At 43.5% G+C, this 19,433-nt stretch overlaps 1 protein-coding gene across 5 annotated transcripts in view; it reads left to right on the top strand.

The window, feature by feature from the left end:
* Window positions 1–19,433, top strand: part of zgc:158464 (uncharacterized protein LOC791139 homolog) — a 105,832-nt gene that overhangs the window by 15,140 nt on the left and 71,259 nt on the right. For all 5 annotated transcript variants that reach the window (XM_049566052.1, XM_049566061.1, XM_049566057.1 and 2 more), the window contains exon 2: window positions 2,536–2,668. In XM_049566052.1, coding sequence (XP_049422009.1) covers window positions 2,536–2,668 — 133 coding nt within the window. The remainder of the gene's footprint in view (window positions 1–2,535; window positions 2,669–19,433) is intronic.

Here is a 19,433-nt window from a genome sequence, read left to right on the forward strand (position 1 = left end):
GGCTTGGTGTGTCAGGGACTGTAGACAATACCAAACCGCAGTTTCCAAGCCATAAATATTAAGCACTTGTATATCAGGCTCAAACTAAAGGCCAAACAAAGTGTGTCGTGTTTGAGTCTCAAGTCCAAGCTTTGGTTTTTATCCATGGCTGCATTTAATCCCAACACATCACTCTGTCCGATGCTATCAGAAATTTTCATCACATACCCCACCCTTTATTTGTCCTACATTATGTCAACAGGAAAGGCAAAAGATGATGTCATGTGTTTGGAGTGGCTCCACACATAACTCAATAACTGATTGCCTTTATTTCCTGAAAACATGCCCAAACATCCTTTGGCTCATGAAGGCGCATAAAGTGGTAATGCGCTCTGTTGAAGTTTAAGGTAGGAGCTCTGCTAAAACCTCACTGCGGGCAAATATCTAAACTACTTCTGTCATCTAAAGCTGCTGACAGAATGTAAGATGCATCGTTCGTAGTGTTTTATCACATTTGTGGGCTATGGTCTCAAACCTCGAGCCACTCTGCTACAGTATGTGGACCGCAGTCAAATGGGCACTGGCCTTCATCCCTCCCATTTAGGTGATTCATATGTTTTTTTAGTGAGGGTTACTTATTCTTAGGTTTGGGCTGTGTTTGCAGTGACTGTATCTGAGGTGGGTTTGGCACATGCTATGATTACTGATGGCTGAGTTTCTATGCAACAAGGTGCGAGATGGTAATGACACTGAGGCTGTAAGGCATAATATGCAGAGAGTTTTTGGGGTCTCTGGGGCCGCAAAGATGTTTCTTATCTGAATGGCTGAATTTTAATTAAAGATGTGAGGGAATTATGTATATTTCTGTGGCACAAAAACAAACCAGGACAATGTTTGTATTGGATTTTTTCCCCCCTGCTTAAATTCACAGAAGCAAAACATTCAAGGAACCCATAATTATGCTGTGGCAGAAAAAGTCCTAGTTATTTTACCAAAAACACATGGAGAGGGAATACTGAAGAAGGTGGATTTAACACACAGTAGCTGCTATGAAACACATCCGTGGTACTTACTTCCTTTGCCTTTATTGCCTAATCCATGTATAGTTGAGATGATCTGTGTAGGAATATACCTGCCAGCGTTGCTGTGTCACTAAGCAGCTTACAAATTATCCCGAGTGAATTTTCTGGCATTTAACACTTGGAAACTTTTCAAAACGTCTTTAAATAAAAAAAAGTTAAATGACATTTGACCTTGATCAGAACTGTAAAAATGTCGGTACTTTCCCAACCGAAGAGAAATCCCAGAGTTGGAAGGGTATATCTGTACATTTCACTTGCTTCCCTGAGGCTTGGCAGGTGTGTGTGTGTGTGTGTGTGTGTGTGTGTGTGTGTGTGTGTGTGTGAATGAATGTGTGTGTCTGTGGCACTCTCACGGGTGGCCTGCATTTAGAGTTTGCTTCTGGGAAGTGTGCTCCCTCTGTGGCAAAGATGGACAGTGGTTGTTCTCAGGGAAGCTGGCTAGGTGGAGGCACAGCACGAGACTCGGTCCACCTCGTGTCTGCCCCGCCCGGCCCCGTCCGCCGGATGAGTGATGAGCTTGTTTATAATGAGACCAAATCCCTTCCTCTTACACATGACTCATAGGGTGTAGTGCCAGTCATGTACGTGTTTACATGCTCGCTTAGGTGTATGCATAAGCGTTTCCTTATTTGTTTGAAACCCTTGGCTAAAACGTTTCCAAGTTACAGAACATGCGGTGCCCTTCTCCTCTGCCCACTGATTGGCAGGACTAGACTGTCAGGAGCCTCGACAGAGAAAAAGTCAATTTTCTAGCAGCGGGCCCAAACTCCTGCAGTCATACCCCCTCATTAGATCCAATGTCCAAGAGGACGGATGACTCAGATGGGAGTCTATTTACTTTCAAAGGGTAGAACTTTACTTTTGAAGCGGTATCCTGGTAGATGAAGCAAACATTGCAAGGAAACAAATATCCCCCCAAGGCACTATAGATGCGGACTGTTGCTCTGCTCCCTAAAGGTTTGCGCTGTATTTCTGGGTCTCGGTACGTCCACCTAATTGCCATCTACTGCACAAAATGCTCAGCAAAAGAGCAAGACTGCAATTAGTCGTGGCTCACTGCCAGCTCGGCATAAATCTGCCAAATTGTTTCTCTTAAGAAAGTTGAGCAGTTGTGGTCTTCTTTCCTCTACTTTTGAAATGTGGGCCTGTCACTGGGCTATCATATAATTAGGCAGACCAGCAGTAGCAAAGAGCGTGCTGTAAGGCTAAAAGCTGGGGCATTGTGGTGGTGTGCTAAGGCATTCAGAGGAGGGGTGTTATTTATGTGTTTCTCCCTGTATCTCCTGGCCTGCCCTGGTGGATATCACTTGGTCCTGTCCCGGGCCGCTGCAGTATCTGTCATGCAAGTCTCCCAACACCTACCAGCGTTGTATTGTTCAACAGAGCAGCAAAATAAATTCCCCTCTTGCTATTTTCACTTTTCCGCCCTCCTTCCCTCCATCTCACCTTCCCTTGTTTTTCTTTTCTTCTGCAGCTCATTATCCTTGAAGACTACGCGGACCCGTTCGATGCTGAGCAGGCTGGTGGCACTCAGACCAGCACGGAAAAAATGACGACTGAGAATGATGGCTACATGGAGCCATATGAGGCCCAGAAGATGATGGCAGGTAGATTGGATTTCAGTTTTTTTGATATCTCTATTTTATGTCATACAGCTACCTCCGTCCACCTTCACACGTTCAGTAATGGCAGGTCAAGTGACACGTAATTGATTTGTGTCTTTGCTATGATTCCATATTGTATGTCCTAGTGGAGCATTAATTAGTATGCAGTGTGATCTGGCCATATGTTTCCAAGCTGGGAATTAATAAAGAGGCTGAGACGGCCTAATGCCGCTTTACATGACAGGTGCAGCAGAGTGAAAATGACCTGAGATGTCAAAACATTTTCAGAAGCAGTGACTTTGCCCCCAGAAATCATATAAGCCCATAAGTGATTTAAAAAGAGACCTCAGAGGACCAGTGAAGAGAGAGGTGTTTTTCAAATGTTTTGTTTTCCCTGCTGAACTGTGTTCATATGGAGACAGCCACTTGCTAGGACTTCCAGGAAGGGACAACAATAGCTGTGTGCTAACATAAGAATTCAGCCGAACCACATTCTCCACACTGCTTTGTCACAGCGCACATTCATTCTGTGGCTAAGTGAGCGCAGCAATGACAAAGAACAAAGAATGTGCAGAGAGAGAGGAGAAATGATGAAAAATGTGGAGAAAACAAAACGTGTGGCAGCTGTTTTCCTCTCTGAGACAGACCTGAGTACCGAAGAAAGGAATGTCACAAAAAATGTTTGCATGACTGTCAGACCTCAAATGGATGTTTCTGGAACTGGGATGACTACAAGATATCAGTACTTACACCTTGATTTACTGACACAGCCGTATCATGTACAATATACAGGAACCTCTCACCCTCCTGCACATACTGTACTCTTATAAACACATATACACACACACACTCACCTCCATTGCTCCCACAAAGGCAGGACATGAATGTCTCTGTCCCTCCTCAGCAATTTTCTTTTAATGGGCCTCCAGACAATCACTTGTTTTCATCTGTCTTACTGGTTTGACCTCTGGCCCAGTCATTGCCTCAGCTGAGTACAAAAACTCAAGATTTATCGCCTCTCTCAGGTGGAAGAAGCTGTAAAGAAGAAAGAATCTGAGCGAGTTTTTTTTTTACAGTTATCACTTGAATCTTGAACTGAGTCCAGATTTCTCTGTGCTTTTTAAAAATTCGACTCGACACAGTTCTGCATGTGGCTGTATCGACAAACTAAGCTATCCTGGCAGCAATTGCCTGTTTGATCTGATGAAGTCTTCAGTTGTTGTTTCTAGTTGCTCCTGTCTTTGAAACCTGAAGTGGTGTTGTTTTCAGGCTCCCTGCTTTCATCCATCATATCTATTGATTGCTATGTTTTGTTTTTTTTGTCTGCTGTTTTGACTGATCTAGCAGGGCGTTGGCTTAAATAGAGCTGTTAGTGGATTTCTTTGGCTCTGCTGTCATCCTGTTAATATTCATAGTGATACATGGATTTATTCCATGGATGGGCGGTTTCACAAGTACTAAATAATGTATTTAATTCAAACATGCAGGCTCATAGGTAGGAATGACATTGTTTGAGAAGAGGGAATTCAACAGTGTTTGATATTCATCTGCAGAGAGAGCTTATTATGTGAGATGTCCACCAAATAATTCCATCAAATGGCTGAGAGATGTAACTCAGACAGGCCATATTGATGACTGTGGGTTAGATTGTAATATTAATAATGCTTAAAGCACCCAAAATAAGGACTGTGGAAAATCTAAAAGTATAATCATGTATACCTGCACCAAAAACCCAAATGTCATGTCTCACTGGTTCATTATTGGTAGCCTACACAGTGCTGCTGAGTTTCTTTCAACATTTATGTATCCAGGCCAGAAACATGGAGCATAATTGCTCTTTTTCAGCAACACCTTCCTCCAGATTTACACATTCACACACATTCACACTTCAGTACTGACCAGTTCAGCCCCACTGGTGCAGTTTGGGGGTTAAGTGCCTTGCCCATGGGTACCTCAGTGATGTAATGATCTCGCTGCTCTTTCACATTCCCTCGCTGTGCAAGGCCGGGTGCATGCACCAGTACATCAGTATACTGACCGTGGATATAGAGTAATTGCTGCATCTCTCATTCTGACAGCATATTGGTCAGACAGAACTGCACACTCAGAATTTAGCTGGCTAAAAAGGAGAGCGAGGAACCATTGCATGGGCTGCCGCACTAAAGCAAAGAAAGGACCAAACCGCTCATGTGAAGCAAGAGGCTTGCATCTCTCTGTCTCATTCTGTCACCACTGCTCTCTCTCATCTCTTTTCTCTCCCACTCCCAAGGCAAGACAGTTTTTTTTTTTTTTTGTACTCAGTGACAACCTGCACTGTTAGCAATACGTGAGTTTCCTTCAGCTCTCAGACTGTTGGCTGTAGATAGCCGGAGCTCTAACAGCCTCCCTCGTCTTCTCCTCTCGGCACTTGCTTTCACAGATGGGTGCAGATGGACAGAAAGCCCCAAACATGCCAAAACAACAGAAACTTTTCTATTTATGGTTGTCAGAGCAGAGTTTTTAATTTAGCACCAGCCAAATTCATATCATCTATAAAATGGTTAGTCTACCTCCTCATAAAATGGGCTTTCAACTTGTAAAATTCAAAAGTGTGTAACCGATAGTTTCTCATAAAAAGTGTTTCCAATTAATTCTAAGACGTAGACTGAAAATAAATCAGCTGGCATGGCATTTTTGTCTTTATAGACGACCCCTACATTTCAAGTTTCAACACAAGATTTACTTTGAGTGCCTGTCATCTTGAATATCACTTAACACACACACACACACACACGCACACACACACTGCTTTTAGATTTCCAGATCAAGCTAAGTAATTTAATACTCCTACTACTACGGGTACTTATAATTTCCTCCATAAGAGGCCTTGATATCAATCTTGCATATCAACTTGGGAAATCCCTGTTTGTAGTTCATATTCCATGTTTTCTGACACATCTGCATGTCAAATCTTGGAAGTGGACACCTTAGATTAGTATCTTTCATGTTGAGTCATCACTTGGGGTTTTGCACAGCACCTAGCAGTGATCAGGCAGTAGGTTCTCTGTAAAGCAATAGTGTGACTAAGCTGTTTCATAAATGATTCTGCGATTGATAAGTCTCCATAACACTCTCAATTATCATGAAGTACATATGGTAATTCTTGAAAGAAATTTGTGGGAATTTTGCTTCTAAAAAGATAAAATTGATTTTGGAAAATTGTTGTAATGTATTATGGTTTAAAACCTCTGTATTTACATGGTATTGCTGCTGTAAGTTGCTAGAAATATTTTGAATGCAGACATTGTTCTTCCAGCCTAAAGGTCAATTAGCTCAATTTGTACAATGATGCAGCAGTTGGTGCAGGTGCTTTCTGTAAATGGCAAGTATGAGGTCAGTCTGCACTCATATGCTGATTAGAAAAGGCTTTTCACACTCCCCCTCGCATTTTGCATTTTATGAGCAATTGCAGCCTCATGACTTCAACAACCTGATTTATTATCTGCTTTACCTTGTATTCACAGCAAGCAATGCGGTCTACAAGCTACAGGAAGGCCGTTCCTTTTTCTATAGAGATAAACAAACAAAAGAAAAGCCACTGGCCATAAACAGCCAATCAGATGCCTGCGTGTCCTATTTTTCCTCCTGATGTGATTCCATTCAGCGAAGTGTGAAAAATGTAAGAAACTCCTTTCAGTCTTTCAAGGCTACTTATCCTCTATGACTGTATTGTCCACAGGAGAGGAAATGAGTTTCAAGGCACACTGCGTTGTTGAAGTACACCTGCTTTGTGCTCCAAGTAGCACTTCCTCTGTTGTTTTTCATTCCCACAACTTCAGTATGCAAGTCCACAGACAAAGATGAGATGGCAGCACAGATGCAACAAGTCTGTGGCGCCACCCACACTGAGTTAGAACAAAATTATCACCACATTGCTTGATTATCAAACTACAAAAGGTCACGTGTGTTTCAAGAGGTGTGAAGTTAAATTCTGTAAAAAACGGATGTAACTATTTTGAATATACAATTATCATTCCTTGATTCCACAACATTCACACCTTGAACACACAAACACATACACTCAACCACATAGTGGGAGGTGTGGCATGTAAGGCCTGAGGCGAAAAGTGCCACAGCCGTTTACATAACAGAGTTTGCGCTCCCGCTGTCTCTGTGAGTGTTTGTTGGCACTCACACTGTAGTGCATGTGTACATGACTATGTCCGTGTGTGAGCTGAAGTGGCCTGTGCTTGTGTGTGTGTGTGTGTGTGTGTGTGTGTGTGTGTGTGTGTGTGTGTGTGCGCGCTCCATGTCTTTCCTTCTCCCAAGAGCCATCCTTAGTGAGGCTGAGCCGACTGATTTATGGGCCCGCTGGAGGGGCATGTCACGACTTCCTTAACCTGAAAAGCCAGCCCCACCCCCGCGTAAACTGCTCCACACTGGCTGCCGGCAGGAGCTCCACCTGCAGTTATGTGAAGACGTGCGCACAGCCACTCTGTCTTTACAACGTTCCCTGCGCGTGTGTTTCCAGAGTGCTTTGAATGTTTGTCATGTCTACACGCGTCAGCTATTGCATGTGCTATCTTTGTATCCGTGTAAGTTTGTTGAACATGTGTGTGGGAGCCTGAGAGAGGACACCCCCCCCTCCCCCACCCACCCCCGATTGTCAGCTGGTCTCCTGGCATGTTGAGTTATTGTACTGAAGGTGTATATCTTGTGTGTGGGTGTAGGTATTTCAAAGGTGTGCAAGGTCACAGCAGATTTTACACTTGCACATAATCTTCTTTCTGTACCTTGTCATCTCTTTCACACATATAATACACACACACATATGTTCAGCGTCCCTTGCACACACACACACACACACACACACACACACACACACACACACACACACACACACACAAACACAAACACACCTCTTCAGCTGTCAGCATGGCCATTCCCTGCATACCTCAACACAAGCAGCAGCACCTAATCACAAGAGGAGCTGTCGGAAGGAAAGCTAGAATCAACTTTTGCGATGTTACTTTATCTGCTCCACTTGACTCATACATTGTTGTAGCTGTTGAGACTTGTTACACTGACAAGTACAAGGGGCTGGGCTAGTACTGCGGTGCAGTCTGCGTCAAGGCATTTCTCAATGAATACATGCTCGTCGTCATACTCTCCAGTAAGCCAGGCAGGCAGGCAAACGACCATGTGAGAGTTTTCCCACAGTGCAGAGGAGGCCTGTTGTGCAAACAGCTTGCATGATTGAGCTCTCCTGAACAAGCACACTCCAGTCCAGTCCACTTGGTAGTCTTCAAGCCATAGTCATGCCACTGCACCTAAAGTTTGTGTTGAGGTGTGTGAATGTGCGTAGGGCTATCAGACAGAAATAAACCCTCTGGTGTGAAATATTTTGCACCAGTGGTGAATTTATTACACACAGTGTCGAAGTTGTAACCTCAATTTGTCCTCAGCCTATCTTCCAGGTCATGCTTAGTCATTAAGCGGCAGGGGAGTTGTTCAACAGGACCAGAATGCCTGGGGGGAAAAACCTTGATGTTTTCCATAATGGTTGACTCACGTTAAATGGGTGTTCGCTATTTCTCTCTCTCTTGTGCGCATGCTTTCTGAGAAATTTGCTGGGAAATGTCTCCGGGCACTGGCACCTCCTGCACCGCACTCCCAATGATGTGGAGACTAGCATGCAGTGCCAAGGAGATGAGTCATTAGCAGTGGAGTTGATTATTTCAATTACTCATGATAGTGTGGTGCTAAGCCCCCTGTTGGCTCTAAAGTATAAATGCCAGAAACATTACCAGTTTGGCCTGAGTGGGTGAGAGAACATATTCAGAGGCGGGGACACTGAAAGACAGATGAGAAAGGGAAAGTAGTAACATAAAACCAAAAGAGAGTGGAAAATAGAATCAGGAGAGAAGACTAGCTGAGGCAGAGACAGTGGGAACAAATTCATGTTACAGCACCCGTGGGTTAGTTTATGGGGACAATTTAATAGAAAAGAATGGAGGCATGGTGTGCTGAATGGTTTCCATCTCCTTCTCACTCACAAGAGTGAAAACTCACCCTAGGCGATGGCAGGTACATGTGGCGGCACATTTCTTGGCCTGCAACCCTGCTTTTATTGCCCAGAGCTGTGACTTGAGGCATATCCGGAGCATGCACCAACACTGGCACGTCTTAAAGGTGATTTTTTTTTTTAAGCCATTCTGGAAGCTTGTGTCATAAATATGGGACTTTTAGTTTAGTGTGTTAAAGCGTATAGTATGTCTGCAGTTAAACTCTCATCTCTGGATTTGTTTTCTTTTCCATCACATCTGCCTCGGGGCATTTGAGGGATTGCTTAAGAATTACCTCAGCAACATATTTATGCATTACCCCAGCCGATTATAGGCAGCTATAAATAAGCATGGACTGCAAGGCCAGTGGCTGGAAACTGGACGGGGAAGTGAATAATTAACACCCTCCTCCTTCCTCTCCTGCCTTACAACAACTACTGTTTAAGGTTAACTGGGGCTGTAATCAACTTGCTGCTGCTCTTTTATCCAGCTCAAATGATTACATTGTTTTTTGTTTTTTTTTACTTGTCATAAAATATCTACAGACAAGGTTAGGGACTTTTTGACATTTTTGTGGTGTCTTTCATAATGCAAATGTTAAGGACATGCAGGGACAAATGCTGATCATTCAAGAATATCCACTTCAAAGTTAGTATTGTAGTTAAAGTACACCCTTAAGATTTTCATTTTGACATTGCAGAATAATAATAAGCATAACAATATCAATAGAATGTAATGAATCAATAGAGCACAAAGTATTCATTATGCTACTGCACAAGATGCAGAGGACGTTTCCAGATAGGAGCCACTTGTGTTCAGCAGAAAGTGTGTTTCAAGGTCATGAAGGGCACTGACACACAGAGCATCTGACTGGCTAAGTTCACAGCATCCTCCAAACTAACAATCTTGACCAGGCATCCAAAACTTGAAGCTGCATCTAAAATAAATAAAACCATAAAATAGAAAATATCATTTATTAGCTTAAAGACAAATAGTGGAGAGCTGCAAAATTATCAAGGCAGCTATGCTGATAAATAAAAAGGCTCACAGTAGGACATATATTGACCCTCTGTGTCTGGGCTGTATTAAAGAGTCGTCAGTATATGCTTTGAGAGAAATGATAACTTGTGTTTACTCAGTTGAGTGATGAGCCCAAAAGAAATACTGTGAATACATTTTGGTCCTGCTGCAGAGTTAGGTAAGTTATGGCCACAAAGGTACAGCAATACGTTCTCTAAATAATGACCTAAGACACTGCGCAACACAGCAGGTTATTAATGATGGTTTCGCTCTGAATAGTAAGGAGGTTTGTTGTCTGATATGTAGTTCACCTTCATTTTAAGCACAAGAACATGTTCTCATGATTTCTTATTAACTACAGTGTTCACTTATTAAACAGAAAACAGTCCACTGTTCCACCCAGCTCCCTGACTAGTCATTACGTCTACGCCCCATTCAGTGGTTGCCAGATTTTGTCAGAAGCGAGCTACCCACTTGTCACAGCTACACGATCCCATGAGAAATGACTGACAGTTATTACACAGTGATCTGACAGGGTGGTACTGAGTGGTGCAAAACCAGAGCTCCACAGTGCCAGAGCTGGTGTCAGGTGGTCCTTTTTTTTGGCTTGATCCCATTGTTGGAGTATAATATTATTTAAAAAATGGTCTTGTCAACAACACGTGACGAGATCCGCCTGGAGTAAACCAGTGCTTTTAGAGTGGAACTGCAGTTTAATTTAGTTTGTTTGTCAGAAAACTCAGTAATGTTAGCAGCATACTCTGTTTCATGATACAATAAAAATATTCTCCTCTAAGTTACTCAGAGTTAAAGATTCCCTTCTGGATTTATACCGTAGATTAGTCAAACTTTCACAGTTCCTCAGCTCTCTCCACCAACTCAGTCTGATTCTTCTGTTAAGCCTGGAACAAACATGAGGAAACATGACACAAAAGCTCAAGCCAATCTTACACAGAAGCACATTTAACATGAAAGCTGTGAAGCAATATCTCTGCGAAACAACACTCGCTTTGTAAATGAGCCAGGTTTTCATGTTTCCTTGGTTAAAACGAGTGACTCAGCAGCACATCTCACCTCATTAACTGTTTTTGTGGGAGGAACTGAAAACCAGTCAAGACGTTTCAAAGAACCATGTGGAGACTTTGTGTAATTGCTGCACTATGTAGCACCAATATCCACTTCAAAGCAAAGAGCTGTAATTTTTTATGTGATGCTCAGTGGCCAGAACAAGAAGAATGAAGTTGTACTGAGCTGTGTAACCTTATCATGCTGAAACACATTTCTATTGCTAAACTTATGGTTTTAAATAGTTTCCGTGACTTTGACATTGACATACAGTCCAAGAGGTTATGGCCGTGTGTGTTTGGGTGACTGGCCTACTGGATAATGGCCAGCAGCCTCTGTGGCATGGAGGGTCATTTGGCAAAGCTGAAGAGCGGAAGGTATAGGAGGTGGGAGGAGAGGGGAAGTGCAGGAAGACTGACGACTTATTGATGAAATGAGAAATCTCCAGCTCCAGCCTGATAACCTCCCTCCCCCTCACTTAGTGATGAATGCCAGCCAGCAATGTAGCTCAGACTACTCACAGAGGGCCTTGTGCATGGCTTCGGTGCAGCACAGCTGTCGATATATCTGACATTTCCACTAGATGTTGACGCATGCAGGTCTGGTTGGAGCACAGTTTTACATGTGCTATTCGTGTTTTATAAAATTTCACAGGAACCAAGGACTATAAAAGGTACACAAATATGCCAAGCTGTGTTTGTTATACCCACCACATTTCTTATGATCTGCTCTTTGATTTTCGTTGAAGGCTATCTCTACTGAAGCTTTGCGAAAGATGATTGACATCATAGCCATATCTGCATCACCGCAGGGTTCATTTGACACATATCACCTAAAAGTTAGTCAGACACATTTAGTCAGGTTGTTCTCTTTTGATCAAAGCATGATCAGGCTTTACTTTTCCTAGTCTAAAGTGTGTAACAGTATGATTTCCACAGTGCAGTACCAGTGGTTCATATGAAATCACTGTCTGCTTTCTCTAAGGCTGGCAGTAGACCCAAGTTTGGTGCTTCCACAAGCAAAGTAACCGGTTTGCAACCCAAACAGAGTTCGATTTGTGCAGGTTATTTCTTGTGCTTTCCTCTTATTTTAACTCCCCCATTCGTGGTGAACATCATTAAACAGAGAGACCTGCAGTCACAGTGAGCACACTTGCACTGACATAACACATTCGTCACAATTGGGCAACCTTTGCAAGAAACTTTGCAGGAAACCCTATATGTTTTGGATACTTTTTTCCCCATCAGACTAGCTGAATACACATACACACAGACACAGAACAAGAAGTAAGCTGAGGTAGTGCTGCTGCTGGCCTCTGATGTCCCACTGTGCCAGGCTGTGCCAAGCCAGGGATGGATAGGATGGCAGACCCACTATCCATCCGTTACAGCTGAATGACTAGGCAGGGGTTGGAGCGAGAGGGGGTGGGAACTAGGCAGCCACTGTGGCGCAGGTTGAAGGTGCTGAAGTCATTCATTTTAAAGGTAAGATTAATGACACCATTAATCCATGTCCTGCTACTGCAGAGGAGGACAGGGCAGAATTCATACCTGCTGCTGGCTACCCAGAGCCTGCAGCACACACGCATATGACGTCTGTTAATATGCACAAGCATACACAGACGGAGGCACACGCAGCTGTTGTACACACAGACACACTTTGGGGTCATTTGGTATGTCAGCTATCCATTTGGGCTAAAGTGGTGATAGAACTTAAGGCTGTAGCTTGTATCTTTGTTGCGGGCAGTTACTTGATGGAGGTTATTGGTCTGATTTTACAGGCTGCTGAGACAGAGAGAGAGAGGCCGAGAGGGAGAGATAGCATGACAGACTTGGTGAATTAGTAATAGACAGGGACATGGCTGGCACCAATCTGATTGCAGGCCTGTGTTGTTTTGTGGTGGCTACAGTCAAGCTGGAGAGAAAATCTGGCCTGTTGATACTCTGGTGCGACAGAGAGCTTTTAGGTGTGAGTGTGTGCGAGTGGGCGGCTAGCACTCTGCAGCTGTTGAAGGACACGACAGGAACAGATGGGCACAAAAAAAAAGAAAGACAGACACAGGAACACTGGATAAACATTCACAGGGACACCACAGAATTCAATGAAACCAGTGCAAGTAAATCAGTGTGTGATAGTGTGTGAGAAAACAGGCTTCACTGAATTAGTTTAGATTGTCATGGTAATGTTTTATGCAGATCTATTGGCGGGATTTTATACACCAGAAAACTATTTTTCTCAAAAATATAAATCAAATAAAAGGGGAAAAAAATCAATTTTACCCCTCTGAGTCAATGCTGTACAAACTAACCAACAGGGCTGAGGTTCAGGCTCAGAGCCTTTGTTGGAGTAGACCTCCTCTGTAACCTTACATTTTGGGACATGCTCATCATCTGTAGTCTAAGTGCATCAGGATCAATACCCATGGATTCGCCTTGTCCTTGTGCTGTTTGACGAGCCTTTTCAATCATAATTGGACTCCTTTTGTGTGTGTGTGTGTGTGTGTGTGTGTGCGTGTGTGTGTGCGTGTGTGTGCGTGTGTGTGTGAGAAAAAGAGAGAAATTCGAGGAAAGAACGAGAGGGGAAGACGCGCAATACATTTACGTGCACACAAAAAAAAGGTTTCTCATTGAAACCAGGTTACACAGGTAATCGGAGAGTGCGTTTACATGCGCTTTAGTATCCATGGCAACTGTAAATCTGTGTATGCAGGCAAGAGCTGGTCAGTAATCCAATTTCTTCCCTACCTCAGACCTTATTTTGGAGGTGTAGTGACAGAGGACGCTGCTTGTCTTGGCCAGCGGTGAACATGAACATACTTTAACCTCTATAGACTTTTAGAGTTTGTTTCAGTTTCAGTCAGACTTTGGATGGAGTCATTTAGATTATGAGAATGTAAAGCATTAGGGGGCAGCTGTGGCTCAGAAGGTAGTCCACTAATCGAAAGATCGGCGGTTTGATCCCGAGCTTCTGCAGTCCGCATGTTGAAACATCCTTGGGCAAGATACTGAACCTTCAATTGCTTCCGATGGCTGTTCCATTTGTGTGTGAGTGCATGTTGAATGGTTACTGAGAAGCAGGTGGTACCATGTGATGCAGCCTTGGCCACCAGTGTGTGAATGTGTGTGTGACTGGGCGAATGTGACATGCATAGTAAAAGTGCTTTGAGTGGTCAGAAGACTAGAAAAGCGCTATACAAGTGCAGTCCATTTATCATTTACTTGCTACTTTCTACTTGCCATGTTTATGATCTCTCCTTTCATCCCACTGCTCTGTCACCCTAATTACCCATGTTCATGACCAGGAAACCTGCGTTTTCCAGGAAAATTTGAACTAAAGAAATCTGGTCTCCTTAATCTCCTACCCTGATAACAAAAGCCTAGTTCATACCTTGCCACCAAGTGACACTTCTGAGGAAGGCGGAAGTTTCCGCCGAAACATGTCAAGGTATGTAACATCCTAATACATGTCTGAGATAAAAGAACAAAATTCACTAAAGCCTTTCTTTTTTACGTTGCATTTATGATATTGGTTTACTGGAGAAAGCCAGCTGTAATCTGATTACTTAATTGCATGAAAACACGCCCACTGTGACACAAAAAGAGGGACAGGCAGAGGAAGAACAGTGACAGGTGGATTTATGCGAGTATGTGCACGTAAGCACCCTAAATATGGTCTATTTTGTGGTGTATATAACACCTATTGGCATGTATGTTTGTAAGAGAGACTTGAGACTCAGGGCAATTGTGACATGCTCAGTATTACAGACTTATTTTGTGAAAGATGTTGAGGAATACTGCATTGAAAGTAAGTGAAAGTATCTGCTGGCCGTGATTCACAGTTGATATGTAGCTGCAACTTCTGCTGGCGGGCGAATGGAAACAGGTAATGTCTATGTCTGTGAGCAGTCCGAGGAGAGCAGCCTCTAACTATTGTTGCAGTGTGAGTAATGTAGGTGTGGAAGCCTGTTGACAACAGGGTTGGATGAGGAGGGCTTGAAGAGCCAGCACACAGTGATGAAGCCGTCATCTTACACCAGCATTGCATCTCTCCACAGAGCTTGTCTGTATTTTCCCCTCTCCTTTTGTTGTATGGAGCCTGTTAACATTTCCTCTTGTCTATCGCTGTGTGTTTTGTTCTGTCTCCCCCATTCCTTTTCTTTGTCTTTATCATATCTTTATTTTGCTTTTTTGTCTCCTTCTATCTGCCCACTTTCTCTTGGCTTTATCTATTTCATATATTGTATCTTCTTTTCTCTCTCTGCCTGCATCTGTCTTTCTCTCACTGGGTTTCTGGTCCTCTCTATCAGTCTAGCCAGGAGGCAATAGTCTGGGACATTCCTGTTTTCACTGTGATAGACTATGGACTAAGCTCTTTTATAGGAGCCTTGTTGTCTTGTAAAATAACCCTGGGGTCTTTTTTTCTCTCTGGGAGCCAATTTATTGGTGACATTTATTCAGGAATGACCTTCTCTGGGTTTGTCTTCCAGAAACACACAGCGTTATCTCTCCTCGCAGGGTAATCCAACCATTATTGTAGCATGATTTAATCATTTACTCTTTCCTTTTTTTTTACATCTGTATACATCTCAGTGCTACAACAAACACACATGTACGATATCAATTAATGCTGTATCACCTAACTGTAATATTCACTTCAGCGCGTCCGTTTGCACACGCTGTCTGAGTTCGCTCCCTCTCCACAGTTATAAAGGAATGCCACGCTTAAACTTGAGGCGACTAATTAATTAAAATAGTGAACCAGCACCATAAAGGCACAAGGGAGATTATAACCTTATCAGAGCATGTCAAGTGTGTGTTCCAAGATTCGAGAGATCCAATTAGCCAGATGGATGGTTACGGCATAACACACTCTCCTGTGCATACATTCCCTTCCAAGTGGCGTATTTTAAACCTGATGGTGAACCAATCAAGACATTTTTGGATGTCTCCGCTGGCAGAATGCAAAATCATTAAAATGAATAAGTTTGCAGCAGGCATTTAAACAGAATGGAAACAAGTTTGCAAATGACCTGTGTGTATTATTAGTCAAACACTTCAGCACTTTAGAGAGGCCTTGAGAGTCTTTGGCAATAATCGCCGTTGCTTCGTCGAATATAAAACGGATATTCTTCACTCAGGCAATCTGTGACCTTTTCCCCTCATTACTTATTCCATCAAGAGGATAATTACTCATTGCAAAAGGCTGATATTTTTCCTTGCAGGGAAAATACAGATGTGTATATCTTTAATTTGGCTACCTCTGTCTCTGTCTCGCTATCTCTTCCACTGTCTCCAGCCCCTCTGTCTTTGTTTGCACCACATCTTATCAATCACAAAGTGCGATCGCCGGTGCGATGAGGTGAGGCGCTGGGCCTGCCTGGGGCCCGGCTGGTGGGTTTGGGTTGTAATGGGTTGGTGCAGCCTGTTAATTTGATACGGTATGTGGCTGAGGAGCCTCATTAGGGACAGCAGCTCACAGAGGGATATAGGCTTTCCATCACCACCAGGACACCACTGGCAAGAGCGAAATGGGATGGAGGCAAGGGGAGATGGAGGGAGATGGAGGAGAAAGACAGATAATTTGGAGAGAGGATGAAAGTAAAGGAGAAGAGGCTACGGCTCTGTCAGCATCAGAGCAGCATGGGTCAGTGGAGAAGGGAATGAGGACAAAGAGGAAGAGAGCACCAGAAAACTATCCACAGTAGACCAGGAATAGGCAGGTAACTTTTTTTCATACGGTAGACTTTTAGGTTTCTATTTAAAATAGTTTAGCTACCATTTTAGATCAGCATAAATCTTTTTCATATTAAAGTCAGAAAGAATAGTCAAGGCCATCATTTATCCACCTTTTTTATTTTTGCTGTGGGAAGAGAGTGTGTGGGAGGTTAAGAATTTGTGACAGCGAAAGAAATGGCACAGGAATGCTATCACCAGTTGAACAGAATGGGTAAGCAGACAGAGGTGGAGAAGGAAAAAAAGAACGGAGAAACAAATAAGAGGACAGAGGGTGCAAAGAAGCAGAGAATGAGATAGTTCAGCGGGAGCGGTTCATTTCCATCTTAGTTTTGCATTTTCTCACCCACTGTGTGCATCGGTGTGGTCTCACTCTCGGCAGCACTGAGGGGGATGAGATGCAGCAATGGACAGAGTGAATTATTAATGTAAAGATCTCCTTCTCCACCGAATCCAATAAGTTGCCTATGATTTGGCTGTCAGAAAGATTGGTGGCTTGGATAAGGGAAACTCTTGGATCACGTAGCACCATAAGTTCTCCTCCCTGGGTAATTGACTTGTGCACACTATTGACTTTCCGGTCATGGTGATTAAAGGACCCCGGGCCAGACTGGAGCCCAGAGTCTGGCTCCTCAGAGTGGGTCACTGGACCTCACAGCAAGCCTATCCTGGGTGACCTTTGTCCAGAGCAGAGAGCTGTGGTTAACCCCGAGCTCAGTGATCTGGAAATACTGATCGCTGTACTGATGTGGAACAGTGGATGCTGAGAGCTGCTGAAGGGCTGGTGTGTTTTTTCTGCCTCTCTTTTGCTTCCTTTTGCCTGTTTTGCTGTCTGTTTTTCTCTCACACTTTCTTTCTCTTACAGGGAATCCGGGCTTCAAAAATAATTGACCGTTGTGGGGAAAAAAAGACACATCTCTTAAGTTTGAGTAGCTTGATATATTGCTGCCCACAAACTTTTTTTGCCGCTTGAGTGATTTCCTTACAGGAAGTCATAAGACCCCCTCTTCATTGGCCATTTCATACTTTTATTCCCATGTATTGTGTGTGTTCAATCGGCTGTAGAAGGATGATTTTATTCTTAGAACACATTTGTTTCCCAGTGGCTCTACAGCAAGAAATAAATGGCACACTGTTACCTTCTCTTTAAATACACTTTCTGGTAGAGATGCATGTCATTGGTATCGGCCGATTTTGTATCTGATTTATCGATATCAGTATCAGTTATCGGCCAAATGAGTTGTTATTTATAGGCATATTGAATCTATCCATCCATCCATTTTCATCCCTTATCTGAGGCTAGGTCGTGGGGGCAGCAGGCCAAGCAAAGTACCCCAGATGTCCCTCTCCCCAGCAACGCTTTCTAGCTCCTCCTGGGGGACCCCAGGGCGTTTCCAGGCCAGATGAGATGTGTAATCACTTCAGTATATTCTGGGTCTGCATCCCGATCAGATGCTTGAACCACCTACACTGACCCCTTTCAATGCGAAGGAGAAGCTCCCTCCAAAAGTCTGAGCTCCTTACCCTATCTCTAAGGCTGAGCCCAGCCACCCCACGGAGGAAACTCATTTTGCCCACTTGTATCCGCAGTCTCATTCCTTAGGTCACTACCCAGAGCTCATGACCATAGGTGAGGGTTGGGACGTAGATGGACCTGTAAATCAAAAGCTTTGCCTTCCGGCTCACCTCTCTCTACCATGACGGTCTGGCACAAAGCCCGCATCACTGCAGAAGCTGCACCAAACGGCTGATCCATCTCATTCTCCATTCTACCCTCACTCATGAACAAGACCCCGAGATAGGGGCAGTAACTCTCTCCCAGCCTGGAGGTGGCAATCCACCGGTTTCCGGCAGAGACCCATGGCCTCAGATTTGACATATTGGATGTCGTCAAAAAATCCAAAACTGTGCATCCCTACTTTCTGTCTAAGTGCATGTTCTGCCTTCATGTTCCATGTACAAGTTGAATCAAAAGTTTCACACTTCTAAGTGTTAGTGTCATAACAAAGAGAAGATGTGACAAAGGCTGATGGAAACAGCTTTTTTCTGGAACAACAATGATGATGTGGAAACATAAACACCAGCGTAGGTGTGAAACAGCAATGACTCAATCTGGCCGTGCCTTCTCGATGTTTTATTCACAGAGCGCTTGTTGATAGAAATTCACTGATTCATGTTTTGTTTTGTCGACCTTTCAAACAGTTGGGTAAAACCTGTTGCACAGTTGGAGGAAGACATAACCTCTCTTTTTGTATCTACATTTGTCTCTGCCTTTTTCTTTCTCAATCCATCTCTCCAGCGATGAGTCAAAGCCGGAATGACATGGTGGATGATCCGAATTTAATAGATAAACAAAATGCGGGGGAAAAGAAAGTTGGTGAGTGACAGTGAGGGAGAGAGAAACTGGCAGTTTTTAGTAGAGTATGAAGGTACCTAAGAGAAATCTGGCAGTAAGGTGACCTCTGTTAGTGTGGGACTTGAGGGGATCACCACAAGGGATGAAGCACAGGCTGCCTGACCTGGGCCCAGAGTCTCTGTGGAGGACAGTTAGGCTTTTTGATTGCACTGGTTCATGCCGCCTGAATACAGAACCAGTATTGATTTTTACACCAGACAACAAGAAGGACAGTTTGAGTTTTTGTTAGTGTGTAGGTGGGTTTTTTTCATGTCACCTGATATGTCACAATAGGAGTTGGATAGTCACGTTGATCATCCTTTTGTTCTGCAGCCCCTGTTCTCCACTGTTAAGTAACGTAGCCTACATGTGACTGTTTATATTCGCATATATTCACAAAATTCACATATTTTCAAGTGAACATCATTTGATAACATCGCAGCATTGTAAAGTAGCACTATTTTTCTACTTTACCTTTTTTAAGTATGGTATCACTGGCTAGAATAATAATA

The sequence above is a fragment of the Epinephelus fuscoguttatus genome, linkage group LG2 (genome assembly GCF_011397635.1).
Source record: "Epinephelus fuscoguttatus linkage group LG2, E.fuscoguttatus.final_Chr_v1".
NCBI lineage: Eukaryota > Metazoa > Chordata > Actinopteri > Perciformes > Serranidae > Epinephelus > Epinephelus fuscoguttatus.